The following is a 21669-nucleotide window of genomic DNA, read 5'->3' on the forward strand; positions in this document are numbered from 1 at the left end:
TTCTATTAATACTCTTTATTCCATATGGAAAAGTACAGTAGTTGTGCAGAAACAAAACTACATAACAAGAGTAAGACTTTCACAAATATTAAAGAAAACAACAAACAATAAATAAGCCAAAGTACTTCTAGCAGAACTCAGGGAAAGCCTAGAAAAATGATAAAGCTGTACAAAGTACACCGTTCACACTCAGGCACAAATGTTGAAGAATGACACCAGATTTCCTGTTCGTACAAAACCATAATGATGCTCAGAGGAACGTCGTTACAACGATTCATTTTTAAAACTTTCTGTAAATATAGAACTTACTTCTCCCCAATTCTAGAAAATAAATTTCACATCCCACCATATAAAACAACTATTCTCCTACCTCTCTCAAACTAGCATTTTAACATCCTCCAATAGCACACCATTTTCATATAAAAATACCTTTAAACCAAGGCTCATTGCTGTACCTTATCTTTACAAATGAATAATACATCAGTTAGGACTTAAGTAGCACCTCAAAGGTGTTCATATAAATGAGATAAAGTGCTGTTACTGGTATACTGTTAACATGCCATAGTAATATATCGTTCAGTGCAACAACCAGCATGAATGAAGCTTACAAAGAACATGCAAATATATGAGGTTGTTTTATGATTAACTACTTGAAATAGTTATATTTACAAGTCAGAATACAACTTGGCTATTTAATATGTACAACATGTGACTATAAAGTAATGATTGTATAATGAAACAAAAGCAACAACTAACCATACCTTAACTATCCAAATTAAATACTGTCCTTAAAGGACCCTGGAGGGCTTGTTCCAGGAATGGTATCATTGTTAAAAGCAGTTTGGGAACCAGCTGAGAGCGAATTTACATATCGTAAAGAAAGGTGTATCCTTAGTCCAAATCCAACCTGACCACCAATCCTGCTTCCAAATGGCTTTATACTATTTCCAAATATTATAAACACCTTGAAGTGGGAATATAATTCCAAAAAGGTGCTATAAAAATGTTTTTAGTGAGAACCCTAACATGGAAATAAAAGAGAACTACTATGAAGGTAACAATACTTGGATATTCTTGTATTTTGCTTAAAAAAAAATGAAAAGAATCAGCTGGATAACATTTATAGTCACACATGTTCAGCCAGAACATTTTTATATATTTATATGTAAAAACTGGGATTTGACTCAATGGAACTGAAACTTGAAGATTCCATCTTTTCCAGAATACATCATCTGGATATTTGTCATAAGTTAAACCTATCACTTAGACATTTACATTCTCTAAGAAATATTATGATTTTACCACATAGCAAACGCTAGGAGAAAAGTGGTAAAAACCAAGCAATTTCATAAGAGAAAACCATGAGTTAATGTCTTCTTGGTGGTCTTAAATTTTTTAACTTAATAGGCATAACTAATTATAAATTTTCATTCTGGTTAGCATTCTTATTTATGGTGACTCCTAGCTATTTATTAAAGAAATTTTATCCCATATTTTATATATATCAGTGGCATCTGACCCACCCCCAAGGAATAAAGAAAAAAAAATACATGGCTACAAGGTAATTTTTCTCACGAAAAACCTCTGAATCACCACCAGGAGCTGGCACACGGTTTCCCCAATCCCACATATGCGTCTCTCTTAAGGCTCACACATTTGACTCTATGAATGATCGCTTTGGTTTTGCTGAAGGGAGGTGACTCCTGTGAGCTTCATTACTGACATGAGGCTGCTGTTTGGAGATACTTTCCTGATACAGATGAGAAACAGTCTTAGTGATCCTGCTATCTTGACAGTGGACCGGAATTTGGCATTTCTTTTCTTCTGGCTCCTTCACCTGTGACCCATTATGGACACTTCCACCCAGGGTAGAAACAGCACAGGTTTTGGCTTGGCTACTATATCCTCCTGCTTGTTTGAAAGAGGGCTTCTCAGAGTTCAAGGATTGCAAGCCGGCTGCAGAGGACGTGTTCAGCAGTAGCCCCTCCGGCACCTGACAGTGCCAGGTACGGTTTGGAGGATTGTTCTGCTGCTGGAACCTTGCAGTCTTATCCATGATGCCCATGAACGGAGTACTGCGTGGTCTGTGCTCGGCTGTCCCACTTTGACTCTGGCTAACAACCTTGTCTTTAATGCGAGCATCCGGTCCTTGGACTTTGAAGCCATCTGAGAAACTGCTGCTTGAAGTCAAACTACTGGTTGAACTTGACATCTTTATGCTGCCAGACGGAGAACCAGAAGAGCCTGAGCTGGTGAGGGAAGCCGGGTGTCGCCCGTCACCGCAGCTCACTGGCCCGCCCTGGTTGAGAGGGGCTACATCCACGGCTACGGAGGCGTGAGACAGAAGCCTCTCTGCAGTCTTTACCTTGCTCGGTAAGGGGTAGGCAGCACCGCCCTCGCTGTGCTGCAGCTGGACACCGTGGCTGGGGCCCAGCCTCTCTCCAAAATGGCCAGACCCGGCGCCCACAGTCAAAGTGCCCGTGCCCTCCAAACGCTGGGTTCTGCCACCACCGGGAGCTGCAGGGATCCCACCTGGCATAGGGCTCGGGGGAGGATTCTGAGCAGCGACCTGCATTTTTGTGCTACCGTTTCTCACGCCGGCCTGTCCAGAACCCAGATGTTGGTTGGTCTTCACGATCTGTGCCTGCCGGGTGGGCTGCAGGACAAGCCCGGGCGGAGCTACAGCTTCCCTCGGGGCCTTACCGATGCCTGGCCTGTGCTGCGGGGACACCGGCCTGACTTTGGACTGTAACCCTTCTTGAAGGTTTCGGATATACGGAGAGGGGACACAGGAGGATGGCTGAGACCTGGGCGGTGGGGAAATAGACTCTTCCTGGGAGGAAGTTTCTTCTTCCCCACCCTCCTCAAGATGGAAGTGGTCGTTTAACCCAGGGGTCGGAGTGTCCTCCTCGTTGTCGGAGTCATTGGGTGGGGCTGGTGCTGGGCACTGCTGTTTCTGCTGCTGGCTCCTCTGGAGCTGCTTGCATTCCTCCTCGACACGGGCCACCAGCCTCCTGATTTCCTGATTGGTGGGACAGAGCTTCACAGCTTCCCGGAGGTCAGCCAGAGCCGCGGCAAACTGCCTATACGTGAAAGCAGAGGATACGGTTAGGAGCCACGTGAGAGCATGCTCCCAATGTAACTGTTCATAAAACAGTTCTGCTGAAAAGAAAGAGAAGGGGAGGGGGGCGCCTGGCTGGCTCAGCTGGTGAAGTACTCAACTCTTGATCTTGGGGTTATGAGTTTGAGCCACACATTGGGTGTAGAGACTACTTAACAATAAAATCTTTAAAAAAAAAAAAAGGCAGCTGAGTGAGTTTGGCACACCTACTGTGGTGGACAGGAGCTATTCTACACGAGCTTAGAGCTACTCCACTAGGTGGGAGTGAACTCTGACCCACACCTGCACCATGCCAGGGCCCTTACATCTCTAACCACCACTGGCCCAGGAGCAGGAACAGACATAAACCAGTGGGTGTTAGAATCCTCTTAGTTTTCTTCACCATTGCTTCTCACCGTGTCCATCTCTAACCCAAAAGCCTTATAGGATTCTCTTCCCTTCCCCACCTCCCCTGCTCTAATGTCTCTAGCTGGCAGGTTCCCTGTGAGCACAGACTAATACAGATTCTGTGTTGCAGCAAGTGTGCAGGGAAGGAACAGTTACTGGGATGTTAGGAGAAAACAAAAGTCTAGCCATCACTGATAATATCCACTGCTGTGCCCCTTGGAAGCTACCAATTTAGTATCAAAAGGAAGGAGAGTCATTAGAGCAATGCTGGTGAATCAGAAACTCCCAAAGTCAACAGCAGCTTTGATACCAAACAGACACAAGAAGGCTTCCTTAGTCATAGATCAGACCCCAGACAGTACCTGCTATTTCTCTTCGCTCTTGCCCTGGCATAAAAGGCTTCATAGGACTTTGGTTTCAATTCGAGAGCCTTGGAAGCAAATTCTTCTGCCATGCCAAAGTCCTGGTGTCAACATTTAAATACAGGAGTCAAAAGAAGCACTGAGACATGAGTACAGACATCTTTTTAACAGATTTCCTCTCAAGGTTAGCAGAGAACTGGGACGTAACTGAATAGGTAAAGGGCAACATAAGTTTTATTTATTTTGTTTTAAAGTTAAGGAGTTTAAAATGAGTAAAGTTAGGAGATAGTTAATGCTTATTCATATTTTAAGAGAAGAACCCAGTAGAGAAGTAAAAAACGGACGACTCGGAACAGCGGGTAGAAGCAGCGCACCAGAAGGCAGGGGAGCATGCAACGCGCAGGAGCACGGAGGGTCAGATTCCAAGAGGGACGGAGACGCCCACACACTGCAACGGCAAGGTGGGCCGCATTCGCGGGCACAGAAGCAGGCGGTCAATGGATTCAGTGGTGAGAAGATGAAATGAACAACAATAGCAACAAAAAGCAGGAGAAAGAAGTACTGAAGCACATCTATAGTTTCTGTTTACAAATTAACTATGAGTTAACTACTGAGAACTACAAATTAACCGGTTACTGGCATACGGATTATAACACATCCGTGTTGAACTTTACAGCACCCTTTTGAGTCTGGGAAGGGTGGCCCGTGACAGAAGTGCATGCTGGCAAGGGGAGGAGCGGCAGCCGGCTCGCCTGTCACTGCTGAGGCCGAGGAAAGTGCCTTCCAAGTGCATTCCCTCAGCACTCTAAGGACGCAGTGACGGCGATCACGTGACGGCCACCTAAGGAGAAGCAGCCCCCCCACACGCCAAGTTCACAGCAACGTGCAAACAAACCACACAGGAGGCTCCGTGACTCGTCTGCATAAGGGCTGGCCTTCACCGCTAGAAAACACTCTACCGCTAAAGGAACAGACTAAGGTTAAGGGCCCACAGCTTACATTTGTTTTTCTTCGGCAGCGAGACAAATTGAGATAGAGGGAAACTCTTAGCTCATTGAATGGTCTCATGTCCTCTCCAAATCCTTCCCGCGGAAACTTCCTTAAGGCATACTGGTACCTCTGGGCTGCCTCTTTCATCTTCCCTTTCTAGGAATCAAAAAAGGCACAGAAATTGATCCTTTCCCGGATGCTTCAAGATGAACAGCCTCCCGCAATTTGAAGACCCTGGTGAGGTTTCCGCGTCCCTCTCATCCGCAACCGAAACCATCCGAGCACATGGAAGGGTCCTGCAGAGGACACAGTGCCCTGACCAGCATGAGCCTGCACAGACTAGCTGTCCGCACGGACTTCTGCACGACGTGCTTCACGGGGAAGGCACAAACTGGTTTTCTAGGAAACAGTCTGTAAACTGCCTAATTGATAACCATCAATTTTAATACATCAGATTATCCTCTCTGTTATATATTTTTGAAAACCATTTCAGGAATGATACTTCCTCGACAAATACTTTAATGCTAACTGTAACGATAGAAATCAGATAAAGAAATGATGCCCTTCCCAAGGCAAGTACAGTCTTGTGGAGAAACCTAGAGCTTGCTGTAGAATAATCATTTGTGAGAGGAACTAAAGTATGGGCTTTAAAAACTGGAACAGCACCACACATCATTTTCAAGGCTAAAGAAATCAATTTGCTCAGTCAGTTCCATAGCACAGCAGGTGTGAAGTCTGCTGAAAATGGCTTGATATTTCTAACATAATTGCCTACCAAAATTCATATTAAAACCACTTCAAAGCCACAACAACATATACTCTGAACTCAATTTCAAACGGATTACAAGTCAGGAACCCCGCTGGGTCGTGCTTTTGCCTACATATTTGTTATTATTAAAAAAAGAAAAGGGAAAAACTAAATGCAGTCCATGCAGCAGCCTCCTGATAAAAGGATTAAAATGGTCATAATGCAGTTTTTTGTTTTATTTTCAGAACTTTTACTTCTGTCTAATACAGACCTGGAAAGAACAGTGATCTAGGTCTATGGCCTAAGCATCTATCTAAGCCAGGGGTGGGCACACTACAGCTTCTGGGCCAAATCTCGCCTGCCACCCATTTTTACAAATGCACTTTGACTGGGACATGGCCACACCCATATGTTCTGTATCACCTGTGGCTGCTTTCATCCCACAGCAGCAAAGCTGGAGAGCAGTGACAGAGACCATATGGCAAAGCCTATTTCCTTGTCTGGCGTTTTACAGAAAAAGTCTGCTGACCTCTGATCTAAACTAATGGCTTATTTTGGAAATTTTACTTCAAATTTTATTTAAAATGTTTACTTTTATTAATCTTTATATTTCCATTTCTAAGGGAAAATGGGGAAAAAAATCATCTCCTCAGTAACTGAGTATTATATATTCCTTGACTATCTTAAGTAAAAATATCTCTAGAAACTGTTTCAAATTGCAGAAGCTTACAACTATTAAAAATAAGATAATAAAGTCTTAGGAGACTTAACGATTCTTTTCTTCAGAAAATGTCTCCTGAGTGGCCCTTTCCTGAATTAAGGAATGTCCTGCTTGAGGCCACTCTACCTTCACACCAAGGCTTCAGGCCATATGTCACAGTCATAGCTGTGAGGATTCATTCAGAAATAACAGTTCTCAACGACAGAATAGGGCCTTCCACCTTGAAGGCTCTGCTGTGGAGACATGAAAGCCTGGGCACGAGGCCAGGTGTGCATCTCCCAGAGCATCCACGGAAGCCTGGCTACAGGTGTGGTGGGCAGGAGCATGGTCCTGCCCGGTCCACACCAAACTAAGAGGTTGCTCGTAGGCGGTCACATCCCAGAAAAGGGCGATACCACTTACTTTGTACATCACGTTTCCTTCCTCCATCAATTTCTGTAAAAGTATAATCAAAATATCAGGTTTGGAAGTAGCCATCGCCCAGGCGGCATTTCCTGCAAAACAAACATGCATTCAGAGGCACGTCAGTGCTCCGGGAGGGAAGGAGTTTACTGCTGCTGGGGCCAGATGGCAGCCCAGGTCACAGACGGCAGCATACTGTGTCCTGCAGCCTCCAGACAACAGTACAAGTAAGGACAGGGAGCAGGACCCCCAGGAGTTGGTCTCTCTTCCAATCTGCCTCACGCTGAATGAGGCTCCTGGGAGGAGGCTGTACCCCGTGCACCTGTTACTCTGATGAAAAGAGTGCTGGGAAACCAAGGCGTCAGAGCAGCCAGGCCCATCCCTCCCTTCTGCTGGGATTTTTGGGGAAAATCAAACATGGCTTCTGAATAATCTCCTTAGCTTCCTGCAGGGCCCATGTCTGCTGGTAAGTGAAGGCACGTGTTCTTAGCAGCCTCTCGCTCTCTGCTGCAGTCTATACTGCATCTGCCCAGACAGGTTGGCTCTGTCTGGTTGGTCCGCCCTCTTGTCACAGCTCATGTTTCTCCAGCCGCCAGCCCCACTTCTGAGCACGTGCAGGGAATAATGCTTAAGAGAGGACAGTCTCAGAGTCAGACTACTCTGCTCCACTGACTCTGCTGATTACCATGACCTTAAGGAAGCTATTTACCTCCACTTTGCCTTGGTTTACTCCTCTGCAACATGATGGTGTTATCTCTACCTACTTAGAGGGTAGGTGAGGATTAACTATGATAAAACATGAAACTGTTCAGAATAATTTCTGGTACTGTGAACTGCTTAGTAACATCAGATCTGTTCATCTTTGCCACAGTCCCCTCCTGGGGGCTGCCGCTGGCTGAAGGTCTGATGTATTAAACTACGAGAGCCATGTTCTTGTTGCTCTTTACCCACACATTGTGAGTGGGGGCTCACGCTCCGACCAAGCACAGAGAACAAGGCTCTTCCTACTCTGAGTCCCCTCTGCCCTGTCATTATCCTTCAGTGACACCCCTCCCCCATCTAGTTTCCAGTAAAATCCCATGAACTTTCCTTCACAGAAACTGCTGGAGTTGTGGCTACCCTACCCGACTAGGACTACTCCAGAACAGTGGTTTGCCAATTCAGCTGCTCAGCAGAGCCACCTGTGAGCTTTCTTAACCACATAACCAGCCTCCCCCGAAGAGCTGAATGGAGCTGCTCAGTGCTGTGGCTCCCGGGCATCCCTAACACCCTACAATTCTAGACTGGTCTTCAACATTGGCCACTGCTTTCTACCCACATTGCAGTGATAATGTAATGAGTTATTTAAGCATTCTGAATGACTGTGTTTAAATGAGCCTTGTAGAGGACAGAAAAGAAATCTCTAGGCACCTGACATCTTCTTAACCTGGGATCAGGTAAGTCTTTATGGCCCCGGACATACTCTAGAATTTGAAGTGAACCTCCCTCTCCCGCTGCTGAGATGAGGTGTTCACTGACCTAATTTGGCTCCTTTTCTCAGCAGTGTAACCACTACAGATGTATTTCGACAACCAATGGCTCTATCCAAGGGGCGCATGCCGCTGTGGTCCACGTGCTCAATCACGGCTCCCTTCTCAACCAGATACAGTACCTGCAGGGAGAGACAGAGCCCTGAGGGGTGGCTGGTGGCAGAGGTGTCACACCCCACCCACCTCTGCATCCTGGGGTGGAACTGGCAGTCTTAGCTTTACTGTGATCTTCAACGCCTCTGGCCATGAAGGGTCCTAATGGCAATGAAGCCAACGGGTAACCGAAAAGAGGGCTATAATCCATAGCTAAAGTCCACTCTACCATCAGCAATGAGGGAGGCGGGTGAACACTCCTAGGGAGGGACATGTTATGTACATGCATTCATATACCACAGAGGAGTATATGTATATCAACTTCCCAGACCACAGGGATGGCCACAGTCATATTTTCATCTCCAATTACTTAGGAGGCAGACTTCTACAACAGCTCCTACATACTGGCAGTCTACAGCAATGGGACCTCTGGAAACACTCAGACCCACACAGCCTGGGTATAGCAAGCTAGAAAAACTAGCAGCTTGAGATTAGAAAAAACCAATTATTACTCACTTTAAGGCTTAGGAAAGAGACTCAAATATTGGGTATGTAAAGAGGCAAGGTTTGAGACCATGGTACATAGCTTGATTTGACGTGGTATGACAGCAGTCACTCAGAAATGGAACACAGAGGAAAAATCACTTGGGCTGCTCAAATTGCTGAAAAGAAGTCACCTTAGATTTTCATGTGAATCTGACAGTCCACCAATTATTCAAAATGACACTGGAAGGATTAATATCCATAATATATAAAGAACTCCTACAACTCAACAATAAGAAACCCAAATAACCCAATCTTAAAAAGGATATGAATATACATTTCTCTAAAGGTGATATACAAATGACTAAGAAGCATATGAGAAGATGCTCAACATTATTAATCATTAGAGAAATGAAAATCAAAACCATGAGATTATCACCTCACATTATTAGGATGGCCACTATCAAAAAAAAAAAAAAAAGTGTTGGTGAGGATGTCAAGAAATAGGACCCCTGAGCATTGCTGGTGGGAACGTAAACTGGTGCAAACACTCTAGACACAGTATGAAAGTTCCTCAAAAAATTAAAAATATAACTACCACTTGATCCAGCAATCCCACTTCTGGGTATATATCCAAAAGAATATAGATAAATCTTGAAGAATCTACAGGATCCTGAAGAGATATCTGCATAGCCACAGTGGACTATTGTAAATTGTGACTATTCACGATAGCCAAGAGGTGGAGTGAACTCAAGTGTTCACTGACAGATGAAATGATTGACACAATGTGGCACAGACATACAGTGGAATATTATTCAACCTTAAAAAAGGAAATCCTGTTACATGCTACAAGGTGGATGAACCTTGAAGACATTATGCTAAGTGAAATAAAGCCAGTTTATAAAAGGAAAAATATTCTATGATTCCACCTGTATGAGGTACTAGAGTGGTCAATTCACAAAGTAGAATGGTGACTGTCAGGGACTGGAGGAGAGAAACAGTCTTATTTATTGGGTACAGAGTTTCGGTTTTACAGGATAAAGTGTGGATATTAGTTGTACAATAATGTTAAGTGTACTTAGCACCACTGAACTCTTCACTTAGAAATGGTTAAGATGGTAACTTTTATGTTATGTGTTTTTAAATCACAATGAAAAAAAATTACCCTAGAATGCTAAGCTCCTTCACTCTTCCTAATGCTGACAAACTAGGATTTGGTAAGGTAATAGAAGCTGAAAAATAAAAGTATGGATATGTGAGGTTTAAACAGCTGTTTTTGAAAATCAACATTAAGTACAATTTACACTGTCCAGGAAATTGAGTCCATTTAACACGAACATCACTGCCTTCTAAAAAGCATCAAGGCCCAGACATGCAGAACAAGGATGGCTTTTGTTCTAAATTTCATGGTTTCCAGAAACACAGTATCTCTCTGGCTAATTTGCACATTAGACATATTTAATTCTTCAAAAATGGTAAGTCTGAAGGAGCTGAACATTCCTTTAACACCTGCTTGGTGCCTGGGATGTGGAACTTGACAAAGACATGGTTTCTGCCCTGAAAGACATTTTGTAGTTCTTATATTACTAATATTTTATCCCTTCTTCTCTCAATTAAACATTTGGCAAAGGGACGAATATAGTGCCCTAAATATTTTATATTATTTGTATATTATTTATATATATATTTTATCTATATAAATAATGTGACATTATATCTATATGCATCTATATAATCTATATACATAATGTGGCATTGTCTAGAAATAATATAAACATATATATGAGCAGTTACTAATCAGATAATTATCTGGTTTATTTTTAATAAATAAAAATCAGCATTGTCTAGAAATAACAAATAATATATAATCTATATATATATAATACATAGATTATATATATTTATATATAAATATTATATATTTATCTCTAATATATAAATCTATATATAATATATTATATATTTATATCTATATATTTATGTTATGTTTTATTTATGTTATTTATTTTTTATTTATATTATTTACATTATTTATGTTATTTGTTGTCTAGAAATATGTCTATAATATATAGGTATAAATATATATAATATGTATATTATATATAGAAATATATATGTAAATATATATAATATAGATATATTTATATTATGTCTATATGTCTATTATGTCTATATTATAGACACTATATAATCTATAGATATATATCTCTATTATATATATTTATATTATTTATATTATTTCTAGACTGCCACATTTTTATTAAAAATAAACCAGATAATTATCTGATTAGTAACTGCTCATATATATAAAAAAGTGATTTTTAAATGCTCTGTAGAGGAATTCTATTTATATGGGTTACTAGAAGAAAATAAAACTACACACACACACACACACACATACATATGTTCAACATATGTTTGAAGACACAGTTTGTAATCATGTATCTTGAAGGTTTTAAGAGTCTATTAAAATCTTTACTAAAATTCTGCCACAGACTGAATGCCAGAGAATTAGAGAAAAATGAAAGCTACCCCACAGCACACAAGTCCACACTGACCACACTCAACACGGCCTCACATGCACTCTGGGAATAATTCAACTCCTGGGTTTCTCTGCAGCACTGGCCTGGTGTGCAGGTGGAGTGTGTGACCACCTGCGGGGTACCTACGGTCTCTGCGTCACCGTAGAAGGCGGCCAGGTCCAAGGGAGTGCGGCCATTCTTGTCCGTCTGGTCTATCTCGGCTCCTTCCTCAACCAGAAACTGGACCACTGCCCTGTGACCCTTCAGACAAGCCCAGCTTAATGCTGACAGTCCCTCTTTGTCCAGAGAAGAAAGGGCAGCACCTGAAAGAAAAGCCCATTCGCAAAACATGAGCTCAGTAAGACAAAGCCCAGAAGCCAATCGATTCACATCTGCAAACACCTGGCCTGACTGGTGGCAATCAAGCCTGTGATATCTGAAGCTGGCAAAATGGTCACCACTGCTGAAGCTGAGTAATAGGTATATATGTCTACTACGTATTCTTTCCACTTGTGTGTGAATCAGAGAATGTCCGTAACAAGAAGACTTTTCAAACTTGAATTGAAAAGCACTGCCAGTGGGTCTACCAAAGCTCTTTTCTTTGTCCATTCCGAAGAAACCTCTGCAGGGGCTCCCATGCTGCTACCTTTTGAAAGGAGAAATTCCACGGTGCTCAAGTGTCCTTCACAAGCGGCCACCATGAGGGGCGTCCGGCCCTGCTTGTCACTTAGGCTCACATCACAGCCACGGTCCAAGAATAATCTAACGATCTGAAAGAAACATTGGAATTACAGTCTCCCTGCTCCACTTTCAATCATGTGCTCTCTACCCAGGCAGGTTTTCCACACTTAAAAGCAATAAAGGATTCCTTCTTCAAATGCCTCTTTACATGTGTGATTTGTAGGGCCCGTGCCATCTTTCCATTGTATTCCTTTGAACAGAATCTTCTTCCAAATATGTACTTTTTTTTCACATACTCAATTACTATAGCTGTAAAACATGCACATACAAGGCATGAACAGTAGTAATGTGGAGAAGGGGAGATACCAGTCACAATCAAGTCATGACCAGACAGCCACAATGCGGCTTATGGGATCACTGGGCAGAACTAAAGGAAGGGGCAAAGGTCCTGGGTCCCAGGGTGATGATCCTGCAGCTACACTCCCGTAGGAGGGTGGGGGCTGCAGGAAAGCATTCACCCACCACACCCCCAAGCAATCTGCTTTTCTAAGCCTCCCAGCTTAGTGGATGGCTTGACCTTCACAGAAGATAATTTTTAGCAAAGCTTCCTGGAAGACATTCCCAGCCTCAGCTCTGTGCCTTCAACCAGTGCATGGCAATAAGACTGGGGAACACAAACAAAAAACCAGAGAGGTGTCTCCTACAAATACCATCACAGTGAGTGCCCTCTGGCACAGCATTAGTTATATGGCGACAACAGAAGGTGGAGTATTCCCATTGCTTTCTTGTTCTTGAGACACTGACAGATGCTTTCCAAACCTCCCCATGACTTAGGAAGTACTGAGACCAGGAGAGAGGATTAGCTAGGGCATCAGATAGACATTATGAGGAGGACAGGACGCAGATGGTACAAACCAAGCTCTTGGAAATGGAACTGAAAAGCCAATCTTGGTGGAGAGCACTGGTAGCTCCTAACAATTGCACTAGCATCATGATTCCGTGATGTAAACTTGGGTCTAGAAAATTCTTCCTATAATGTATGTAGTAAGATCCATTTGTGTGCAGCTTGACTGTAACCTCATACCAGGCATGGGGTGGGTACGTGGCTACTATTTGCAAAATGAATAAATGAATAAATGACTGTTCTCGAAGATCTCCTATGCCCCTAAATTAGAGGCAATGGGCCACTCCTCACAAAAGAAACCAGGCTGAATCACAGTCCTAGACCAGAGAGAAAATGTTTCCTTTTCTAAAGAGCATAAGAGAACCACTCTTCTTCCAAGTGTGCTGGACAAATGGGTCACAAAATCACGACAACAAGTATGTTACAGCAAGTCTTCAGTTCTCATGACAGAAAACTAACCCTCCCTGGTTAAAAGGAGGCAGCCACTGGTCTCCCCTGGTCACCAGCCTTGCTCCCAGTTAGGTTACCAGCCTACAATGGCTGACTGCACTAGCCCGTCAAATGTTGGCGGTTATCGAGTAGAACTGACAGCACAAGCAGCAGCCAAGAATGTGAAAAAGACAGGGTCAGGGGAGCCGCATGTGGCCCCTGGGGAGATGGGCGCTAGTGAGCTCTATCCCACCCACAGTTTCCGAAGCCTTCGGGGGCCCACCGGGTACCTGCCAATGCCCCTGGCGTGCTGCACAAAACAAAGGTGGGACTCCTCTCCTGTTAGTCTGAGACACAGCAGCTCCGTGCTCCAGCAGCAGCTCGCACACCTCCAGCTTCCCTCTTCCAGCAGCAGCAGTCAGGGCTGAGGGAAGGTCACAGGGCAGAGGGAGTCTGTTAGTGTGTGGTAGCTGAAGGGGGCCACAGATTCTTGGATAGTCCTCCCACTGCCAGGAAGGCGGTTCTGCACCCTTCCCTGCGTCCCTGGATCTGGGTGGGCTCTGTGACAGCTCTGACCAATGCAACACAGAAGGAATGACGACATGCCAGTGTCTGGGCCAGGTCCTGAGATGGGGAACTTCTAGTTCTCCTCGGAACACTCATTCTTGGAACCAGCTGCCATGGTGGGAGGAAACCCAAGTGGCCCTGTGGTGACACTCACAGGGAGAAGCACCCAGGCCTGTGTGTGGTTGACAGTCCCAGGTGAGCTCCCAGCAGCCAGCCAGCAACAAACTGGCAAGCATGGGTGTGCACCATCCTGATAATGGATCCCCAGACAGAGTCTCGCTGCACCAGGTAAAGCAGGTGAGCAGAGGTGAACCATCCCTACCAAGCCCAGTCCACACTGTAGATTCAGGAGCCACTATGTTTTTATTTCATTGTCTTGTTTTGCTTTTTTTGTCCCTCCACCCACAGCAAGAGATAATCAGAATATAATCAGAATATAGTGCAACACACACACACACACACACACACACACAATCAGTAGTATTATCCAGTCCAGCCTCTTACCTTAAAGTCATAAATTTCAATCAGCAAGAACTAGTAATTACTGAGGCAGTCAAGGGCATATCAAATCATTCCTGTCTATACAGAGCTTAGAATCTCTATAACCAGTCAAGATGCTGGATTAAGAATGTCAAGAAAGAAAAGGGAATCTGATTGTTGGGGGCCTCGAGTGCTCAGGTAAATAGCCTAGTGCGATACTGAGCAGCAAGTGGCCGCTGGTAGTAGCGATGTTCTAGGAAAGTCAGCCAAGGATAAAACAAAAATAGAATGGAGGGAAAGAGAATACATTGGAAAGATTCTCATGATGCCCCCACTTCAGTAATTATGCCTCCTCACCCCCGTCCCAGGCCATGATTCCTGATGAAGAGTAGTAAAAAGAGGGGTTTAATTGGATGAGCGTCCTCTGCTATGTCACGTGAATGATCATCTAGAGGAAAGGATGGTCACAGATTCCAGGGATGATCCCAAGCCAGGACAACAAGACAAGTTTCAGTGGAGGACAGGACAGGAAGGCGCTGGGGAGGAATGACACCTCAGGAGGGAGCACTGACAATTCAGATGAGGAAGGAGAAGGCTGAGTGTGGTACTGTGGCTCTATTCCTGCTGCCTGCCTAAGACAACGTTGTCTCAGCCTCACACTTACACATGCCTGGCTTCCAGAACAGATCCAGTGTTGCTACAAATCAGTAAGACCTCTCAGTATGAAAATCAGGAAAACACAGTACAAGGCCCTTCACCAAAGGTGAAGTCCAAGTGATAATGAACTTATGAAAAGTACCCAGCCTCGTCAGCAATCCAAGTAATTGAGAAATGGATATGCTCACACACACTGCTGGTTGGAGTAAAGATATCCACATCCCATCGCACAGCAACCCCACTTGCAGACACGTGCCTGGAGATGCCCTTCTAGGGCACTGAGAGATGTAGTGACAACAGCCACAAACTGAAAGCAGCTCACATGGCCATCAACAGTGGGGTGCATCGAAGTACGGTGCAGCCCAACAATGGAACACAGTACAGCAAGAACAACAAACGCCACACCACTGAAGGCAACACAAGGCACCAGTATCACAAACTTGTCATCAGTTCAAAGAAACAACACACAAAGGAACATGCACGGTGACTTGGTCATACGTAGCACACATACCCCACCGCAGCAGGGCACCTCCTTTTAGAGGGCAGCCTGGCTCCACTGCAGACCGCAGGGTCTGTGTCCCATTCTCCTGGGCACCTAAGGGAGTCAGGCCTAGGGGACCCAAGTGCTCACAAACCCTGCTTTCCACATGCACATCTCCATCCTTCTGTCCTCCTCAGACCCCTCTCGGGACAGACAACCACACCTACTCCACCTCCAGTCAGCCTGACCACAGTTCAACCCCAGGAGCCACATGTGCACAAGCATGTAAACCTGACACCTGGGCCTGATCTGCCTGTGAGAAGAACAGTTCTTCCAAGAAACAAAGAAGTCTCCTCGGACTGTTCCCGGGACACAGTGCAGTGGGGCCAGAGACTGTTCACACAGAGGTGCCACAGCTGCTCAGCAGATCACCTGAGTTTCCCATCCATCCCAGGGACCTGTGCCCTAGGAAAGTGAGGAAGATGGCAGGACTCATGAGCAAGTGAGTGAATGTGCCAGGCCGGGGCCCTAAAGATGTGAAGGTCAGGCTGTGGAAGGTGGTGTAGAAAGCAAGCCCTCTCCTTCTGGAAAGGCAGTGAGCGCTCACTTTGCTTCTGGCCCTAAGTCCCCTGAGGCAAGGAATGTGTCACCAGAGCAGCTTGTCACTGGGCAATCTTAATAATGCTTTCCTGTCATCATCTATCCAAAGAATTTCTTACAACTCTAAGAAGGGCCACAGTTAGCAGCTGCCATCTGCACTGCTGATTTTCTCAAGACAGAGACGAGGGTCTCGACTGCAGGTGCCATTCTTACCCGGGTTACCCTAAGAGGCTCACTGCCACTGACCATACATCTTAACTCGTACGGAATTTGTAAACAAACACCATAAAGAGAACAGTATTTGTATCAGTTTTATATACTGATGCCCTGGGGTGGAGGTGAGTGTTCCCATACCCAGAGTATCTGAAAACCAGTGGCCAAGGGGATCCTGTCTATACTATAGAGTCTAAACTAGCAGGCCCTGGCCCCAGCTGTCCCAGGCATGCCCAAGATAGTCCGTTCCCGCCATGGTGTTAACGTTAATGATTCCTAAATAACACAAGCTTTGGGGCACTTTTTAAGAGTGTTATCTGGATGGATCGGAACACGACCAATGAGCAGCTCAAGAGATGGAAGTTCTGGGCAGTGAGACACCTCTTGGACCTGCTGACCTCTGTAAGCCTCCTCCAATTAGGGATCTCCTCCTCTCCCCTCCTCTGGTCACAGCTGACCACTGCAAGGAAAGAATGAACGAAGGAACGAATGAATGAATAAATCCACACACACCCTGCAGGCAGGGTCATGGCCAGCAGATATGCAGGACAGCCTGGGAAGGAACAAACTCAAGGCACTTCTGTTTGATGAGGTCCTGAAGCAGCAGGGCCTCACTAACATTCCATTATCTTCTATTTAGTAAACAAGTTTCATCTGTATTGTAAATGGGGCCTTTAAATCCGGATGTCTGGTGCAGCTGCTACTGAATTTTTGCAACAGCAGCACATCAGAAATGACAGCCCAGCACTAAAAATAGGGCCGTGTGTTTTATGGAGGCGCCAGAGAAGCCAGAAGTTGGAGCAGCTGATGAGCGGATGAGAGCGCCACCCCAGGCCTGGCGACAGAGCTGGATTCCCTTCTCTTCCTTTACAGCCAGACCTGCTGTGCATTTGGTGATTAACTTCCTTTTGAGATAAAGCACCTATATGCACAGGCTGAAAGAGCGTCACACAGTCTGCTCTGGCCTAACACCGCCCACGCTGTGCACATCAAGTCCTAATGAGGCGCTCTCCTTTTCAAGTGATGTAGGTCAATAGGACCTGTGTTTCCCTTTTTTACTCCTATGAATACTTTTGGCCTCATCACTCAAAACCCCTGAGGCTAGAGGGCACCTCAAGTTCCAGCAGCCACAGATTTAAGGACACCAGATTGAGAAACAAGCAAGACTGAAGAACAGTCAACCACATGCTGAAACAAACAAAATCAGGCAAGACTCTGCTCAGGAATTCCAACTATTCTGCTGAAAAGGCTGACCTCTGAGCTGACCACCAGACTCTAATGAGGGTCAGTGCACTCTGTGTGGCCAGAAGAAAAGAGGGGTGGGGGGAGACAGGAGGAGCGGGTGAGGCTCTGGCAGTGGGGAAATGCCTGTCTTCCGGCCAAAGAAATTCGGAGACGAAGGTGCGAAAAGACCTGGCACGAAATGGAGACTCTAAAATCAATGTGAGTGAACACATGGCACTTTTTATGACTCAAATTGGACACAATTTCTTTTACTTGCAAATTCCTTAACAAGATGGCACTTTTCTAATTAAATTCCCATGAAAGCATAGATCGTTTTTGGAAGATTCTGAATAATTGTACCTAAGCAATACTGTCCTGTCTTCAGAACAGGAGATTTGTCACAGCAGACATTCCTTTTAAGAAGACCCAGTTTGACACCCAATATTACGAGCTTCCTGAAAACATCAGTTAGATCTGGTTCTTTGTAAAATGGATCATTTCCAGGAATCTTTTACATATTCAAGTTCTCTGGGCAAAGGTCTGATTTACAAACACTCAATTGTCAACTTGCCAGGAACGCAGTCATTCCACAAACAGGGCTGTTTATAACATTTTATGGCAGATCTGTCACTCAAATACACAGGCACAGGATGGCTGGCTTGAGGGTTTTAACAATGGATCATTATTCCCCTCCTCAGATGTTTCTGTCCCTAATTTAGAGACCTTGAGAGAAGGGTGACAGGTCAGTGCACACAGTGGCGGCTCCCACTTCCAGACATCGGCCTTTTCAGACACTCCTTACACATTGCCATGCCACCCTCCGAGGCCGGAGCGGAACACGTGAGCCCGACCGTCTGCACCTGCGAAGGGGCAGTCATGCTGGCCCAGATGGCTGACAGAGGGACATGGGCAGAGTGGCTCTGCTTTGCTTATATATTTATGTTTACTGGTGCAATTTATTTCCTAATATATTGACTTTTCCTGTCTGTCAGAAAAGTGAGCGGGGAAAAAAAAAAACCCAAAGTGCCAACATTTATAATAAGCAGCAGGATTCTCATAAATGTCATCTAGTTGCAATCAAGATGGAAACCATTAGATGTGCCACAGGCAGTGATGTTTGAACCTCAGCTGAAGGCTCTCTGGACAAACCCCACCCAACTGCAAAGGAGGAGAACAAAAGTAAAGAGTGTGCATGAAATGCTGGAAAATTCTCAGCTATTTTATCTAAGAGGTCAAATGTAATCAGGAATTTTATGACTTAAAAAAAAAAAATTCTTTGGGAATGGCAGCCTCTCTCCCTTGATTTCCAAAAACTGACTGGTTTAGAAGTTGTTATGGAGGAAGTTGACCCCTGCTGTGTTTGGCTTTGTTTTCTTCTGAGTATGGGCTGGGCTGGGCGGCCACCCTGAGGGCGTCTGACAGGCTAGCCCCAAAGTTCTCTGCCTGAATGAAAGTAGCACTAAACCCCAAACAAAAGGCAGGCAACACCCCCTTATCCACCTGCTAGGAGTAGGGCTAAGATTTATAAAAGCCAAACCCCACAGCCTTGCTCTGTTAGGCATTTGCTTCCTTTGTTCAGGGGATGGGAAGGCTTCCCTTAGACAGAAAAACAACTTCCTACAGCTATAAATTCTTCATCTCCACAGGGACCAGGCAGTTACTTAATGTAATTCTCAACAACATAAAGAGTAAAATGAAACACAATAAAGAGTGATTACTCTTTACTCTTACTGAGATCTCTTAGAGATTACTCTTTACTCTTACTCTATTACTTACTAAAAAATATCACTGCATTGAGGGATGAACCCCTCAAAAGTCTCTAGCACTCCCAGCCCTGAACAAAGCCCCGCTGGGTGGGCTCCGTGACCTTATGAACGGGAAGCCAGCACCACCCAGATGCTCAGAGAGTCTCCCAAGTAATGGCTGGGAACACCGTCCTAGGTCTGACCCTGCCTTAGTGTTCTCCATTTGGCAGAAGTCCCCCAGGAGGACCTGGGGGATGGAGGAAAGGATGGATGTTACCAAGCAACCGGCAACAACCGAGCATCACATGAAACGGTGACTCCCCATCACATCACGCCAGCTCCCAATGACCTACCTATGGAGATTAAAACAAGGCAGGGGCCAAATCTAAGGAACCAGGACATTCCTGACGTGTGAAAAGTTCTGTAAAAACATGCTATCAATCTCTGTGTGATAATTAAAGACTAATTAAAGACGAAACATGAACCTCAAATTGCCAAGGAATTCATTACAGAAATAAAATTTATAATTGCCACTAAACAGGACTTCGCATGTAACCAAAAGTCATTGTTGTCCTTCGTTTCTGTAAAGTAACTGCAAACTAAGGTTCTATCACTTAAACATCCATTTCAATAATCTATCCAGACCAAATGTATAGTATAACTAAGTAACATTCAATAATTAATACTAATTTATCACAACCCTAGCAGCATACTGCATCTGTTGAACACTTAACAACTGCCAAGCTCTGGCTAAAATACTATGGGTGAATTTTTATTTAATCTTGATAAGAATCCTTTGAATTCAGTGACTGTCCATTTTATTGAGGTGAAGGAATTGAGTCACAAGAGTTACATGATTTTCCCCGAACCCACAGCCAATCAATATCATTCAGGAATTAAATCCAAACAGCTGAATGAATGAACCTGGATTCATGCTCTCAATCAAAACAGGAAAATCCTAACATATTTTAATATTATATCATGATACCTATAAAATGCTTTCTACACTGACACTTCATGGCCCTTTAAGTTCACAAATTCATTTAATATACAACTAACTTTTATGAGGTAAGTATTGCTCATCCTGGTTTTATAGATGAGGAAAATAAGGCCCAGAGAAGTTAATCAACTTGCCTAAGGTCACACAGTTAGTGGGAGGCAGAGGTAGGATTGAAGTTGGAGATCCTAACTCCTATGTTGTTGCCTCTGGGATGTTCCCCTGAAAAATATCCAACTAGGGGCACCAGGGTGGCCCAGTTGGTTAAGTGTCTGACTCTTGATTTGGGCTCAGCTCATGATCCCGGCGTTGTGGGATCAAACCCTGCACTGGGCTCTGTGCTGTGCATGGAGCCTGCTTGGGATAGATACTCTTTCCCTCTCTCTCCACCCCTCCTTGCCCCTCCCACCACACCACACACTCGTGCATGCACACTCTCTTAAAAAATATATATGTGTCCAACTAATCAGACTATGAATGTTGTTTTAGATAAGAGTACCAGAAAACACTTTTCTTCTCCTGAAGAACTGTTAAGCCTTCTCCCACAGACAATAAGAATAATCTACAATGATTATGTTCCCTTCCAACTCTGGTCACATGGTATCCTAAGACCAAAACAGCTCAATCTAATGAACATTTAGGACACAGGAGCAGGAATATCTGTGCAAATTCTTGTGTCCTATTTCTGACATTATTTTTTCCCTATTCTTTTATGTATTATTTCAAATAAGTCTCTGCAAATCCTTTGAGGAATAATATGTACTATAAATAACAAATTCAATTTAGGAACAATTTCCTAAAACACGGACAACATAAATCACATTTCATACAGACTTTGTCCTAAAAAAAAATCAGAACACAGCTTTTCACAGCTGTCATTTCTAAAGTGTGATGAGAATGCTCACATTTTTGATAGACCCTCTTACACACCACGTTATTTAAAGCATATGTAATGTGTGGTTCTTCCTTCTCTCCTTAAAGGGCTGAGCATGCCCGAAGGAGGACAGTTACGTGCAGGACTCCATGCAAGGGGTCAGGGTTAAAGAGGGTATTTCCACAGATACACTCTATGCAAGTTCACATTCAGCCCAGAGGATGGAAGGAAGGAAGGATCCAAACACTTCAATAAGAATTTGAAAGAAACAATTATGATTTTTCTGAGGAAGTGCAGATGAACCATACATAGTTCTTCCAGGAGTGACTGAAATAACAAGCAACAGTGTTTGTAGGTAAAGGTGCTCTAAGCTACTTATATGTAGATGAGTACAAGTTTTTAATGCCAAAGGCATCTGTTGTCTTTTAAGGAACAGTAGGGAATTAACACAAGAAGGAT

The 21669-nt window shown here is 44.2% G+C and overlaps 1 protein-coding gene across 13 annotated transcripts in view; it reads right to left on the reverse strand.

The window, feature by feature from the left end:
* TANC1 (tetratricopeptide repeat, ankyrin repeat and coiled-coil containing 1) overlaps positions 1-21669 on the reverse strand; it is a 239983-nt gene continuing 218314 nt past the window's right edge. For all 13 annotated transcript variants that reach the window (XM_078451240.2, XM_078451248.2, XM_078451245.2 and 10 more), the window contains 8 exons: positions 13663-13796; positions 12005-12128; positions 11506-11681; positions 8250-8382; positions 6732-6823; positions 4870-5016; positions 3871-3971; positions 1-3083 (listed from right to left, as the gene is read on the reverse strand). In XM_078451240.2, the coding sequence (XP_078307366.2) occupies positions 1649-3083; positions 3871-3971; positions 4870-5016; positions 6732-6823; positions 8250-8382; positions 11506-11681; positions 12005-12128; positions 13663-13796 (2342 nt within the window). In that variant the 3' untranslated portion in view covers positions 1-1648. The remainder of the gene's footprint in view (positions 3084-3870; positions 3972-4869; positions 5017-6731; positions 6824-8249; positions 8383-11505; positions 11682-12004; positions 12129-13662; positions 13797-21669) is intronic.

Source organism: Panthera onca, chromosome C1, assembly GCF_046562875.1.
Source record: "Panthera onca isolate mPanOnc1 chromosome C1, mPanOnc1 haplotype 2, whole genome shotgun sequence".
Taxonomy (NCBI): domain Eukaryota; kingdom Metazoa; phylum Chordata; class Mammalia; order Carnivora; family Felidae; genus Panthera; species Panthera onca.